Source organism: Pteronotus mesoamericanus, unplaced genomic scaffold, assembly GCF_021234165.1.
Source record: "Pteronotus mesoamericanus isolate MK-2021 breed Mesoamerican mustached bat unplaced genomic scaffold, CSHL_Meso_final contig_214, whole genome shotgun sequence".
NCBI lineage: Eukaryota > Metazoa > Chordata > Mammalia > Chiroptera > Mormoopidae > Pteronotus > Pteronotus mesoamericanus.
The window spans coordinates 4,353,184-4,367,549 of NW_026555089.1; the positions used below are offsets into that span (position 1 = coordinate 4,353,184).

Below are 14,366 nucleotides of genomic sequence, written 5' to 3' on the forward strand. Positions count from 1 at the left end.
ACAGGCTTGGGGCTGTCCAGAAGCAGGGGCACCCCGGGAGGGCTCTCAAGTGGGTGACCGGGAGGGGACACTGCCTTGAAGGCAGCTGGAAGGGTTCCATTAGGAACGGCTGTGTCTGGGGGCTGCTGATGGAGGGGCGGCTGCCAGGACCTTGGAGGCCTCTGATCCCTCTGAGGGGGTCCCCAGAGGGGTCTGTGGGCTGGCGGTGTGAGCCTAGCTGTGCTGGGGCTTACTAGCTCAGGGTGTCCCTTACACAGTCCCTTTGCCCCATCTCCTCTTCAAGCCTTTCAGGAGCAGAACTGGGGCCCACATGTTTGCAGTAGTTTATTCATATTTTGTCACAAATGGCCAGGGAGGGGGTGCGGACTCCTCCAGGCAACATAGAAAATAGGTCCAAGAGACAGGGTGGACTGGGGTGGGGGCAAGTGGGGACGGGAAGGGGTCTGAAGAGAGAACCTGGGGGAGGGGAGAGGGCAGACTAGGAGTGGGGCTGTCCCCCTGCTGAGCCTGCTCATTCTGGGTGTGGGTACCCCCCCACCTGCAGGGGGAGCCTCAGGGTGGGGGTCGATGGGGGTGGCCCAGAACTTCCAGGGTCAAGCCCTGCCCCTCGGCAGGGCCCAAGGTCCCCCCGAAGTGGACAAGGCCAGAGGTTCCGCCCCTTCCAGGACAGACTGCCATGCCAACAGGCTGGCAGAGGAGCTCCTGCCCCTGTTTAGAGCTCTACCCCGCCCTGGTCCAAGGGGAGGGGGCTCTGAAGGCGGGAGATCCCCGCAGCAGCAGTTTGGGGGGGTGGAGAGGAGGCTGGGGGCACCAGTGCCCCCTCCCTCCCCAGGGCTGAGGCCTCTGCGGCCGAGGGGCAGGGCTGGGGGTGCACAGGCGTCCGGTCCGTTCTGGGCTTGCTCCCTGGCCGGCTTCCCCCTCAGAAACTCACCAGCGTATAAACCATACTGCGGGAAGACGAGGCGAAGCCGTAAGCCGAGTCCTGGGCAGGCCCAGCTACTGGCTGCCCACCCTGTCACCCCGGGTTGCTCTCAGTCCTCAAGGGCAAAGGGCAGGAACCTGGGCCCCAACCATTCCTGGGAGTGACAGGCGTGGGGCGTGGAGCACCCCTTCCCTGGCTGGACTGCTCTGGGCAGGGCTCACCTGTACAGGTAATAGAAGAAGGAGAGCAGGTAGAAGGCGAGTTTGCACCAGGACTCCTTCTGGCAGTAGTTGAGGATGTCAGCGTTCATGATGGAGACCGCGTCATACATGACCTCAGAGCCATCCGCAGGGCGGTGGAAGTACCTGTGGCCAGGGAGGGGCCTGAGTGCCCCCTGCTCAGGGCTCCCGCCCCGCCTGCCCCTGCTCCCGCCCCGCGCCCTCCCCGAGCGGCTGCTCCCCTCACCTCCAGAGGTGGTAGAAGAGGAGGGGGATGTTGAGGCCCAGGGTCACCCACTCTGCTGCACACAGAAACATCAGACAGAAGAGGCCGTGGATGGAGTATTCGGGGACCACCAGCTGGGGAGGGAGGGTAAGAGGTCAGTGGCCTGGTGCCTGGACAGACCCAAGCTTCAGGGGCACAGAGGGGAGCTGGGATTTGGAGCGGCCCACCCACCCGGAACCCTGGGAACTGAAAGGGCCTCTAGCCTCCCACTCCCTCCCAGGTAGCTGAGCCAATCAAGCTCCAGAGCGGGCAGGCCACTGGGGTTGGGCTAGGAGCCGCCTGCCACCAGCCCTGAAACTGACCTTCCTCAGGAGGCAGCAGATGCGTTCGATGTTTTTTAAACGCTCGCGCTGTAGGGGGAAGAAAAAGCCGCGATGCGGTGGGAGGCGTTGGGGATGCCCCTCCACCCTCTCTTGCTCCCGCCACTGTCCTGCACGTGGCCACCAGGGGGAACCAGAGCAGTCTGCCGCGCTGTCAGAGCAGCGGGGAAGCAGCCCCACCGTCCCCATGACAACCGTCGCCACGGAGGACCTTCACCCGCGTCTCCATGGCAACAGCCCAGAGCCTGGCAACGGCTGCCCCGCCAGGAGGATCCCGAGCCTGGAGCCCGCGCCAGGTGTTTTCTGGGGGTGGGGACAGACAGAGGAAGGGGCAAAGCCCCCAGTCCCCCTCCCCCTCCACACACACCCGTCTTCCAGTTCCCTACCCTCCCTTATCCCGCAACAAATGCAAAGACAGACGGACGGACACACCTCGGCACAGCACATGTATCACTTACTGCCCGCGCTGGGTTCCCCTGGTCGATGGGGTTCTTGAAGTCAGTCCGCAGCTCGTCGAAGGCTATGATCTGGGGAGGGGTGTGCGCCTGTCAGGGTTGGGGCAGCAGCTTATGGCCCCGCACCTGACCTTCTGTGGGATAGTAATTAATACACGGAGACCAGAGCAGATGGAGCTTGCTGCAAACGTGGAGAAACTGAGGCCCAGGGAGGGGCGGGTCCTGGCCCAAGGTCACACAATAGTTTGGCACGAACCCTAGCGATGCCCAAGTCAGGCAATGTCCACAATTCTCCATCCAAAACGCCCCAAGAGATGGTGTCTTCTCTGCCAAGCCCTGTGCTGAACACGGGGACCCCAGAGGCCTGGGACGAGGCCCCTGCCCGGGCAGAACCCTAGGCTTGGGAGAACTGTGACTGCATTCCAGGGTGCTCAGGGCAGCAGGGTGCAGGGAGGACCTGAAGTGGGTGCCTGACCCAGCGAGCGGGTGATGTTGGGTTCCGGCTGGGCTCTGAATAGGAGTTTGGTGGACAAATGCGCAGGGGTGTGGGGCAGTCTGAGGAGCAGGAACAGCAGGGTCAAAGGCAGGGGGCTGAAAGAATATTCAGGAAGCTGCAGGTTCCATGGGGCTAGAATGAAACTGCGAGGTGAGTGGGAAGAGAGGAGAAAACGGTGAAAGACGGGCTGGGGAGGCCCACAGAGCCAGCCAGGGGTTCCCTGTGACACCGGGTCAGTTGCTAGTTGTTTGGACTTTACCATACAAATAATGAGGAGTCACCGAGGAGAAGGATGCCCCAGAGTGGGGCGGTCAGGTCAACGTTTTAGGGCTGATGGATCAAGAAGTACAAACTGGCCGACCTTTCCGGCCAAGATGTGTACGATGCATCCTCTACATCAGTAGCCTGTATATTTCTGAACTCATTTAATGCTTGTGACAGCCTCATGATGTAGGTACTGGTATTACCATTTCCATTTTGCAAATGAGGAAACTGGGAGAGGTTAAGTGAGGAGTCCAAGGCCACACGGCTCGTTGGCGGCACGCCAGCGTTCTGGTTCACACTCTAGATCACTCAGACCGCTGAGGGGCCGGCGGAGCGTCTGGCGTTGATGGTGACCTGAGTGAAGACGGAGCGGCATGGGTGTGGAGGTGCGATGGACTGGAGCTATTTAGAAGCCAGGCTCTGGAGGGCTGAACAGCAGCAGAGCGGAGGCAGAGGGGCCCAAGGTGCCTTAAGGAGCTGGAGCACCCGTGGGGCAGCATCCTCGCTGACGAGGGGAACTGGAGGGGGGAGGTGTTCAAGGAGGTGATTGGACAGGCCTGAGAGGGAGCTGGCATGGGAGGAGGGCCGGCAGAGGAGCCTTCTGGGGTCCCCTCCCCTCAGCGGCAGCCCTGGGATGAGGCAGCAGGCCCACCACATCCGAGCAGCCCAGACCCCAGACGGCCGGGAGGGAGAGAACATGGGCTTCCTGGAGGGAGCTGGGGCCATCTGGAGCAGCAGCCCCAACTCCCTGTTGACGCTGGGCAGCCACCTGCCTGCCAGGCACAGCAACAGGGCCCAGCAGGGAATAGAAGGGTGCTGTCTGTCTGCCCCAGAGCTGGTACCACAGCAGGAGGCGGGTGTCTCACCTCCCACCCCCCAGGCTGCCGGGCGCTGACTCAGCCCCCTGGAACAAACAATCCCCCACAGTGACAGCTGACACGCGTCACTCACCATCAGGGTTGCCTAGCGACCAGTGGGCTGGGGCTCAGGGTGTGAGGTGGGATCTGGGGTCCTGCCCTAGAAGGTTCTAGTTCTTACTGACTTGGATTGAGGAGCACACCTCCTGTCCCCACCCCGTCCCCTGAGCCGGCCCTGCTGGGTGATGTACACGCCGCGAGCCCATTTTACCGATGATGAAACAACTGGGTGAGCTACAATCGCCCAGCTGGAGAGCTGAGCCACAGTGTCTGACTTGTAGTAGGTGCTCAGTAAATATTTGTTGAGAAAGCTGGGGCCCTTCCTCCCAGTTTGGGAATGCCGGGAGGGCAAAGCATGAGTCTTTTTCATCCCTGATTTCCCCAAAGCCACCCAGAGCTGATTCTCAGGAAGCATGGATACAAGAAAGTTAGATGGAGGACTTCTGTGCGGACCCCCTAAGGACAGAGCTGCACCCCCAGGAGGGGCTGTGGGAGGCCTCTGGGTGTGGAGGGGCTTCTTGAATGCCAGGAGCCTTTCTCACAGGAGCTGGTTAGCTCTGTGTTCCCAGCCTCAAGCCCTTCCCGTCCTCAGGACTCCAGCCCTCCTGCTCCCACCCCACAGGCCGCCCAAGGCCCAGATGAGATAGGAGTTTCAGAGAGATCCAGATGGACCCAGCGGGAATGGAGGGAAGGAAAGGGAACAGAGAAGGAGAGAGAAAAGAAAAAGCGACTGAGAGACCCAAAGAGGAAGACAAAGCCAGGGAGAGAGAGCCGGAGGTGGGGAGGTGAAGGCGCCTGTGGGGGCTCAGGCCACACTCACAGGAGCTGGTCCGGTCCGTGGAGTCCTGATGTGAGAGGCAGGCAGCAGGGGACAGCGGAGGGAGAGGCTGGTCAAGAGCTGGGGAGGACCGCCAAGCAGGCAGGCGGCTCGTCCCAGGAAAAGAAAGGAGAGAGGAAGTGGGGAGACCAGGAAAGGAGCAGATGAGGCAATGGGAAGGAAGTGAGAAGGAAGGGAGGGACGGAGGGAGGGAGGAGGGAAGGAAGGCAGGAAGAGGGGTAAAGGGCTGACCCCCACCGGAGGGGGATCCGAACGGTGCGTACTGGAAGCTGACGGCCAGCTGAGTGGGCCAGGTCCAAGGGGGGGAGATGCGCCCGCTGTGTGGAGGCGATCAGGTGGGGGTCGAGGAAGGACAGAGGAGGGAGGCAGCAAAGGGGGACCAAAGGCCCCAAACAGCGAGCTGAAGGCGGCCGGATAGTTCTGTAGCAGCAGGGAGGGAGCCAGGCAGGGGCACTGCGGAGGGCCCCGGAGAGAGAACGGGGAGGTTGGATGAAGCGGTGAGGAACGGAGATGCTGGGGGGCCAGGTGTGAGGCCAGGCCAGAGTGACAGACAGACCAAAAGGAACACCAGACAAAGGGGGAAGGGGGGGCAGGAAGGAGAGGGGAGCTGCGAAGTGGGGAGGGAGCCTGGTGGGGGAAACCCTGACAGGAGAGGCAGGGAAACCCCAGGTGAGCTGGTGGGGGGCCACGTCTCCGGGCCACTTAGAGCCAATCACTGCTGGGTCACGGAAGGGGGTGGAGAGGGAAAGGGTTAATGGGCTCCTCGATCTGTGGGTCCTGTAAACAGATGCAGTTGCCATAGTAACCAGCTCCATCACTCCAGCTGGAAAAACCCACAAAGGAGGAGGGAGCAGACAGACAAACTGCCCAACAGAAACGGGGGCAACTAGATGGTTGGGGGGGGTGGGGTGGTATGTAGAAAGAGGCAGGAATCCCAAAATTCCCCCCCCACACAACCCAGGCCAGCTCGGGGCAGGGGAAGGGAGTAAGGGACCGACTAACATACCGACACCGAGGCGGGGGCAGCGGAGGCAGGGGGGGCCTCCTGGGAGCCGACGATGGGGATGTTAATGGGGGCCAACAAAAGCCGGGCGATGGGGGCGAGCGGAGAGGAGTCTCCAAGTTTCCCTGGGCCCTAAGACCGTCATCCGCCTGGTCCCCTCCCGCTCCGTGAGCCCCCTGCCCCCCACCCCGCCCCCAGCCCCAGCCTTACGTGCCAGATGACAAAGAAGATGAGGGAGGCGCACAGCACCAGGGTGAGCATGTAGCAGAACGCGGCGAAGGTGAACGCCATGGCCCCTGCACCGGGCGGCAGCCCGGGGGGCGCCAGCGCGGGGCCCGGGCGCAAGGGGACGCCCCCCCGCCGGCCCGCACTTAGGGCCGGCCGGGCATGGCCCTCAGGGCTCGGGCGCGGGTTCGGGAGACGCTGCTGGCGTGTCCGGGACCGGGGCCGCGGGGCCGCGGGGCACGGGCCGGTGGGCTCGGGCGGCGCGTCCGCTGCCGACTGCCCGGGCCCCGATCGCTCATCCTGCGATCCCTCGCCCGCGGATCCCTCTCTCCAGCCCGCGAAGCCGGCGGGGCGGAGCCTGGGGCGGGACCGCCGTGCGAACGGCCTCGGGCGGGGCTGGGTTTCCGTGAGCCCGCCGCCTGCCCCGACCTGGCCGGGGTGGGGCGTAACCGCCCCCTCCTCCAATCTCATGGACACGTAGGCATGCCCGCCCCTCCACCCACCGTGTCACACAATGAAGCCACCACAGCCGCAATCACACTAGGTCCACTCAGACCAGTACACACAACCCTGCTCTCACTTAGCGGCCTCACCCAGCCAGGAGGACCTAGCAAGAGGTCTTAGGTGCGAAGCATTTGTCACTGTCCGAGAGGGCAGAAACAGCTGGCCTGAACCCAGTGCAGCCAAGAGAAGGGGGCGAACCAGAGGGCTGGAGGTATGTGGGCCAGGCCCAACGGGGCGCAGTGTCTGGGGCCCGCGGCTGCTCCCCGACTTCACATCCTGTGCGCCTGTGTGGGTGTTGGCGCTCACCCGACACTTGCTGGTGGCCGCCTGCACCGCCGGAACCGTGCTGGGGCCCTGGGGGCAGACCATGGAAGCACCAGCAGGCAGCTCCTAGCTTCAGGAAGTGGGTCAAGGGCTTTCCACTGCAACTTCTGGACACAGCCCAAGCCGAGACCCCTGCGCAGCCCACCGAACCCGGGGCTCCAGTTCCATCCCCCACCGCAGGCTGCTCCCACCACAGACCACAACCAGCCACCACAACTTCCTTGCAAAAACCCGCGGCTCATCCGAGGGCCAGTGGAAATTTATTATTTTTTTCTGTCCTTTCTGTTTTTTTCCCCAAGTGGCTTTTCCTTGCAAAATGCCTGACATGACACCAGAGGGGAACCTGGGAGTGGGCAGGGCACCCCAAAGGGCAACCCAGGGACTTAAATACAAGCTGGAAGGCAGGGTACAGGTGGGACAGGCAAGAGACAGCACAAGGGACATGGCTTCTCAGGTAGAGACCAAAGGTTTTTTTTTTGTTTTTTGCAGGAAGAAGCTGTGCCAGAGGGCCAGGGGCCAGGATCCTGGGTGGGAGGGGCTGAGCAGAGGCCCCCCAACCCTGGGTAGCATCCGTATTCCCCAGAGAAGTAGCAACAGGGGATGAGGCTCTGCCCTCGTCAGCTCCAGGGAAGGGGGAGAGGAAGCCAGATGTGCTGCCTCAGGGAAAGGGACGAGGTGCCGGCAGCGTGAGGGTTAAGGCTGGTGCCCGGCCTCTGGCACAGTGTGCCTTCCACCTCCGCCTGCCTTGGGGACAAAGGGGCACGGTGGGCAGGCAGCACATGGGCCTGGCTCTGGCAGGGCAGGGGGCGGCAGGAGCAGGCTCCCTCTGGGCACAAGACACAGGCCCAGCTCGGCTGCCCGCCCACCTGCCCGAGATGTGCTCAGACCCCACAGCAGCTGGACGGCTGGAGCTGTGAGTGTGGGAGGGACGGGAGGAGAGACTGTGGGCAGGGGGCGGGGGGTGGGCTGCAGGGCTCCTGTGGCCCCCATGCCTATCCTGAGGTCTGGCCCAGGGCCCTGGACCCCAGGTCCTGGACGTCCTGGTCCCATTCCTGGCCCCGGGCGCTGACTTCAGCCAGAGGCAGCCGAGGCCAGGGAGACCCTCAGCTCTTAAGGAAGGGGTGCGCGGGGGAGAGAAGGATGAGGGGAGAAACCCACTGCAGCATACACGGGGGGCAGAGGGGGGAGATGGACAGAGGAGCCCTCATCCCAAAGAAAGGTGTACAGTGGGGCATCTTTTAAAGTTACCTAGAGGCAGCAGCAGAGCAAGCCCCCGCCCCCACCCCAGCCACAGGTCCTGGGTGTCCTCCCTTAGGGGCCCTGTCAGGACCGCGGCTCAGGACGGCAGGCAGATAGGCCAGAGGGAGATGGGGAGCCCAGGACACCCCAAAGCCACAGACTCAAATGCCCCAGGAGAGGGAGGCACTTCCTGCCCCCTCCAGGGGCATCATCCGGAGAAGGTGCCCCCTCCTGGCCCGCCCCATGTGCCCCTCCTAGCAACAGCCGCCACCAGCTTGCTTCACAGGGGTGCTGTCGATCTTGAGGTTGGGCCGCTCACCCCCCGAGGCGGCCCCAGGCCCCATCCGCTTTTTGATTTCAGCGGCCATGGTCATGAACGCCTGCTCCACGTTGGTGGCATTCTTGGCGCTCGTCTCCAGGAAGGGGATGCCCAGAGAGTCTGCAAACTCCTGACAGGGGAAAGGAGAAGGGGGGCGGTGAGCGGCAGCCAGCCCAGCGCCCCCCGCAGAGGCCCGGCCCCGGCCCGCTCACCTTGGCTGTGGTGTTGTCCACCACCTTCTTGGTGGTGAGGTCACTCTTGTTGCCCACCAGGAGCTTATTGACATTCTCGCTGGCGTAGCGGTCGATCTCCTGTAGCCACTGCTTCACGTTGGCGTAGGATTCCTAAAGGGGCGAGTGTCCAAAGTCACTTTGCTCCCAACTCCCACGTTACCCGAGGCTTGGAGAGCAGGGGCTGTGAAGGGCAGGGGCCGCCCTGGGCTCCCGAGAGGCAGGAGCCCTGGACTCCGGGACCCAGAGGAAGCGCTCTCCTCCAGGCTCAGCTCTCCTTCCCGCCTCCTCCATCTGACACCCCGAAAGCCAGCCCCAGGCCAGCCACACACACCACCCTCCGCCCACCGACAGCCCCAACACCTAAACACCTAGGCCTACGAGCCTGCCGCTGCTCGCCTCTCCTCGCCGCACAACTACGGGGGAACCGGAGTGGGGCCAAATGGCATCAGAAGCGACAGGCCGGAAGGCAGACAGAAGCAGAGAGTAACGGGGTAGCAGGAATCACCAAGTTCTCAGGGGCCTCTGAGTCCCCTTTAAGGTTTGAAGTCTCAGGGCCCAGTGGCAGTGGAGACCCTGGCTTATGAGGGAGACAGAAATCCTGGGAACAGAGCCTAACATTGTCCCCCTGCCGGCGCCAACAGCCTCCTCACTTGGCTCTGCTGGCAGCTGCCCCCCCTTGCCCCCCGGGCCTGCAGACAGAGGACGAGACATTTAGGGCTGTGCTGCTGTCCCTTCTTAGGAGCCAGAGGCCTGATGACAGATATCACCAGGGTTCAAACTTATAGCTTCTGCCATGTTCCAGGCTGGGTTCTATGCTGGGCACTGGGGACAAAGGAGGGAGTCAAACCTGGGCCCTGCCCTAAAGCAGTCGGGAAAGGCCAGAGGAGCCCAGGGCACACACAATGGCAGGCCAGGGTGCTGGGCGCTGCAGGGACAGAGGCAGCAGCTGTGGAGCTCCAGGACTGCTTCAGCCTGGGGAGGGGCCGCTGACCTACGCCTGCAGGGGCAAACCGGCCTTGCGCAAAAGCCAGTGAAGGGATGGGGAAAGGGGCAAGGGGAGGAGCCGCCATATGCCAGGCCCCAGAAGCGAGAGGTGTGATGTCTTTGGAGAGTGGGCAGAAGCTGAGAGACGCTGGGACACAGGCTCTGGGCAGCAAGGGCGAGGAGGCCGGGCAGTGCACGGAGGGCACGGAGGGGCTTAGCTCGGATGCGTCTTTGGCAACCAGGAGCCAGTGGAGGTTTCCACAGAAGGGAGTGGCAGGAGCACACCTGAGTTCTAGGAATCCTTGACAGTCCTGGCAGGAGTGCAGAAGCCAGCCCTGGCCGGTGTGGCTCGGCTGGTTGGAGCACTGTCCCGTAAACCAAAAGGTCATGGGTTCGATTCCCGGCCAGGGCACATGCCTGGGTTGCAGGTTCTGTCCAGGTCAGGGCACATAGGAGAAGCAACCCATCGATGTTTATCTCCCGCTCTCCCTCCCCTCCCGTCTCTCTAAAATCAGTAAGCATGTGTTTGGGTGAGGATTAAAAGAAAAAGAAAAAGGAGTGTAGAGGCCAGATCAGAGCAGCAAGAAAATGGAGACTGACAGGGAGGTGCCTGGAATAACCCCAGGAAGAGAAGCTGTGTCCTGAGCCAGGGAAGAGCACAGGTTTCAGTCAGACCTTCCTGGGTGCAGCCCCCGCTCTGCCATTGACTCTGTGACCCTAGATATGTCACCTGACCTGAGCCTCAGTTTCCTCACTTGTATAGAACAGTACCTCCTGGGTGGGGGGACTGTTGTGAGCATGAAGTTATGAATGTGGGCCTGTCTCACAAAAAGCGCTTAATTCACCGCTGTTATTACGAGGAGACAGATTTGAGAGAGGATGCGAGAGAATGGGGCCGCCGGGATGGGGGAGGGCAGAGTGGTCGGTCAGGCTAACAGGGATGCAAGAGCCAGCTCAGGGAGAGAGGATGAGGCCATGGGGGCGTGCGGAGTTCTACACAGGGCCCGGAGCTCAGGAGAGGCAAAGAGCAGGAAAGAGTGCACTTGGAAGCAAAGTACACTGGATTCAAACATGGCTTTGCCTGTCCTGACTGTGAGACCATGGGCAAGTTACTTAGCCGCGCTCCAGGCATGGCTCCTCACCAGGAAAAATGGGGACCCCGCCACTTAGTTCACTGGGTAATACTGGGAAGATCACGATTAATACTGACACAAAGTGCCAGTAAAACGTAGGACACAGAGAAGATCTACAGTGAGAGATATTTAGACGCAGGACTCACAGAAAATAAGACAGAAGCCAAACCACAAGTGGCCAAAACTGAGCGGGGAGCCAGGAGGAAGTCCGGGGCAGGGGCAGCGAGCACAAAATATGGGGCTGTGGGGGTCAGTACAGGATGACCCAGTAAAATGCCACTGAAAAGAGCATCTAATGTAGCAGGAGCTAGGAGAGCTGGAGAGAGCAAACTTTTCAAGGAGAGGAAAGAGAATGGAGTTAGAGCCACGAGAGGTCAGTCTGGGCAAGAACTGAAATGAGGTCACAGGGTTTGGCAGTTAGAGGCCCCTGCTGACCTTTGCCTGAGTAGAGCACAGCTCACACACAGATCACTCGCCAGGAGGCACCATGTTTCCCTGGGGAGCCGACGAGCCTCCCTGCCCCTCAGAGGAGGGACTCCCCCCCGGCCCGGAGCCGATCTAAGAGTCTCCCCGTCCCCAGAGCCCGGTCTTCATCAAGCAACCAGGTTTGGCAGAAAGAACGAAGCAGGTAGAGTCAGCAGACTCTGCAGGACCCTGAGCCAGTCTCCTCACCGCCCTACCCCACCTTATCTGTGACATGGGAACACAACGCCGACTCCCGTGCAGTGTTAGGCGCGCCAGACACCAGGACAGGCTCTGTCAACTACAAGGCATGCTGGGACTACTTCTGGTTGTTAACATCACCACTGCTGTCAAAGACGCTCGACACGCTGCCACACAGACGCAGGGCCCCTGACCCCTGCTCACACCAGGCCCGGAGCACAGGGCTCCCTTGCTTCCTTGCCGAAGGCTCTCCGATTGCTTCTCCAGCGTCTTCGCACAAGAGGCCATGGGCCCAGCACAGCAACCAATCAGCTACACTCCCCCAAAACACAGGTGCCTGGAAGGTCTAAAATAGGGTGGCGAGCGTGGCGGGGAGAGGCAGGGCCTGGCTCTACCGAGACCCCGCAGCAGGGAGGATCTATTTCTACATTGTTTCCCTCTTGGTGACATGAGTCCAAGTCCAGTCTCCTTTCAGGGCCACATCAGGAAGAGAGAGGATGAGACAAGTAAAAAGAGGCCAGAGCCAAAGACCTGAGGCTGAGAAGGCAAAGCTGGGGAAGGCGAGCCCAGGAGTACCTGGTCGGTGACGTCATACACCACAATGATGCCGTGAGCCCCCCGGTAGTAGCTGGATGTGATGGTCCGGAACCGCTCCTGGCCAGCTGTGTCCCACTGTGAGACAGTAGGAGGGAAGGGCGGGTCAGCCCTGGGCTCCATGCCCAGAGCCCCTCCCCTTCCGGGGAGGGTGCCTCTGTACCAGGAACTTTGGGAAGATGGACACTCACGATCTGCAGTTTGATGGTTTTCCCATCCAGCTCAATGGTTCGGATCTTGAAGTCCACCCCGATGGTGCTGATGTAGCTCTCTGTGTATGTGTCATCCTGGAAGATCAAGGGGCCAGAGAAACGGCCTGAGTGAAGCAGCTGGAGGCCCACCTAGGAAGCCTCCCTCAAGTTTCCTGCCCCAGCAAAGCTCCTAACTGCTCCCAATTTGCCCAGCCCGCCGTGTGCCCTTGTTCCGCCAGCTGTGTTGCTGGCAGGTCCTGCAACTTCATCCTTAGTCCCCCAGGTCTTGCAACTTCTGTGCTCTGGGTTGGCCCTTCCCCTCCAGCCACCGGCCAGAAACCCAGATGCGTGGTACAGGAGGCTTCTTACTCACAGCAAACCGCAGGAGCAGGCATGACTTGCCCACGCCCGAGTCACCGATCAAAAGCAGCTTGAACAGGTAGTCACTAGAGAGAAAGGATGGGAAGGTATGAAGGAAGGGAGGACGCCCACCTGCCACCATCCTGGGGTCACAGCACAGCATCCCCCCCTCCGAGGCATGCCTCGGTTTAGAGCCCAAAAGTGCTCACGCATTCCTCCCACAAGCCCGGCGAAGGGGACAGTTGACTACCCCCACAACACAGTTGGCCCCAAGGCGTATGATTCCCACTTTACAGAAAGGAAACTGAGGCATAGGGAAGGGCATGACTTGTTGAAAAAGTTAGGTGACAGAGCTGGGTATCCTACCATGATTCTTGACAGACTCCAGGGTCTCCAGTCCAGTAGGACCTATTTAGGGAACCCCCCTACACTGCCCTGTGATGCTCCTGGCCTGGCAGGGGCGGCCCCAGAAGTGGGAGCCAGGGCCCGACCTGGAGACTGTTCAGTGAATATCTATGTAAAGAACATGGAATGTAGCCTCTAAGAGAAGGTGGCAAAAATAACAGACAGCAGTTAAAATGTATTGAGTTCCTACTTATGCCTGGCCCTGTGCTAAGTACCTTATGGCTAGAAACGAGGTTCCGATTCCAAAGCCGCTGTCAGTTCCCCTCTCTAAACCCCCTTATGCTCCAGCCAGAGCCTCACACTTCCCCAAGGAAATATGAGGCCTGGATGTAGAGGAGAAAAAGGAAGTGGCAGAGGGGAAGAAGATAACTGACGCTTGGGGAAAACTGTCAATGAGAAGCCTGGGGCAGAGATGTGGGCCACCTCCTCGTAGGGGGAGTGACCAAAAAGAGTTTGAAGAAAAGAGAATCCCGCTAGAGGGGGGGGGGGAGCAAATACCACATTCATTTCAACTTCATCAGCAATGTGACAGCTAAGGGAAGGGGTGTGACGGTGGCGCGGGGGCCTGCGCAAAAGTGAGGAGAGGGCGGGAAGGGACTAGCCTCCGGGAGCAGCAGGGCAGCAAGACTGAGACAAAGGGCAAAGCAGCAGCCCCGGGGCAGAGGACCTGCGGGAGAGCTACCCAGAGCGGAGCGGCCTCTCGAGTCTGACCAGCTCCAGGGCCAGCCCCAAGAACCGGATTCCGGGAGAATGGGTAGAGCAGAAGGATTTCTGGCCCGACCTAAAGGGCCCGAGTCTGAACCGAGACCAGGAACCATCTGGTGACGGCTCCAAAACGCTGAGGCCGTCGTCAGCCACCAGATCGCCACTTTCAACCAGGTGGGGAAACTGAGGCCTGGGCAGACCAGGGCTGCGGGGTCACCTGACCGGTAAGGCCCTGTAAGGCCAGTCCCTCGACCTGCAAGTGGTGCCTCTCGGGGTCGCAGTCTCTGGGGCCCCGGTGCAAGAACTCGGGGTGTGCAGCCAGGGTCCTGGGGCCCCCGGGGGAGGGGGAGGACCCGGATGTGAGGGGGGGGTCAGCGGAAGAGGGACCCGGATGTGGGGGGCGCCGCGCAGTCCTGACCCAGGCCAGACAACCCCGGTAAGCGTACAGCCCCGTACTCGGGATCGAGGCTGCGCCGGACGGCGCGGGCGGGGCTCACTCACTATTCGGGGTTCATGGCGGCAGCGGCTGCCCGCTCGGTCGCTCCCAGTCGGCTCTGCTCCGCCTCCCGTTCCAAGATGGTGGCCGCTCCGCCCCAGAGGCCCCGCCCGCGATGCGCAGCCGCAAACATTCCCGACTGGGGCCTCGCCGCGTTGCTTCTCGGAACTTGTAGTCTTCTTACATTGCCCAACACACACACACACACACACACACACACACACACACGCACGCACGCACGCACTCACGCACACAGGCACACACGCGCGTAC

General features: G+C 61.5%; 2 protein-coding genes across 2 annotated transcripts; both read right to left on the minus strand.

Annotated features, from left to right (window-relative positions):
• Positions 1 to 425: 425 nt before the first annotated feature.
• On the minus strand, positions 426 to 6,044 carry CNIH2 (cornichon family AMPA receptor auxiliary protein 2). The gene is made up of 6 exons (XM_054570585.1): positions 5,930 to 6,044; positions 2,205 to 2,273; positions 1,729 to 1,776; positions 1,388 to 1,500; positions 1,144 to 1,287; positions 426 to 947 (listed from the first exon to the last, which is right to left on the minus strand). Exons 1-6 carry the CDS (start codon positions 6,008 to 6,010, stop codon positions 920 to 922), a joined length of 483 nt encoding a protein of 160 aa, XP_054426560.1. The 5' UTR covers positions 6,011 to 6,044; the 3' UTR covers positions 426 to 919.
• A 953-nt stretch (positions 6,045 to 6,997) lies between these two features.
• RAB1B (RAB1B, member RAS oncogene family) lies at positions 6,998 to 14,274 on the minus strand. Its single transcript, XM_054570843.1, has 6 exons — positions 14,100 to 14,274; positions 12,502 to 12,574; positions 12,129 to 12,224; positions 11,920 to 12,015; positions 8,543 to 8,674; positions 6,998 to 8,460 (listed from the first exon to the last, which is right to left on the minus strand). The coding sequence occupies exons 1-6, from the start codon at positions 14,225 to 14,227 to the stop codon at positions 8,266 to 8,268; spliced, it is 720 nt and encodes a 239-aa protein (XP_054426818.1). The 5' UTR covers positions 14,228 to 14,274; the 3' UTR covers positions 6,998 to 8,265.
• Between the last annotated feature and the right edge of the window lie 92 nt (positions 14,275 to 14,366).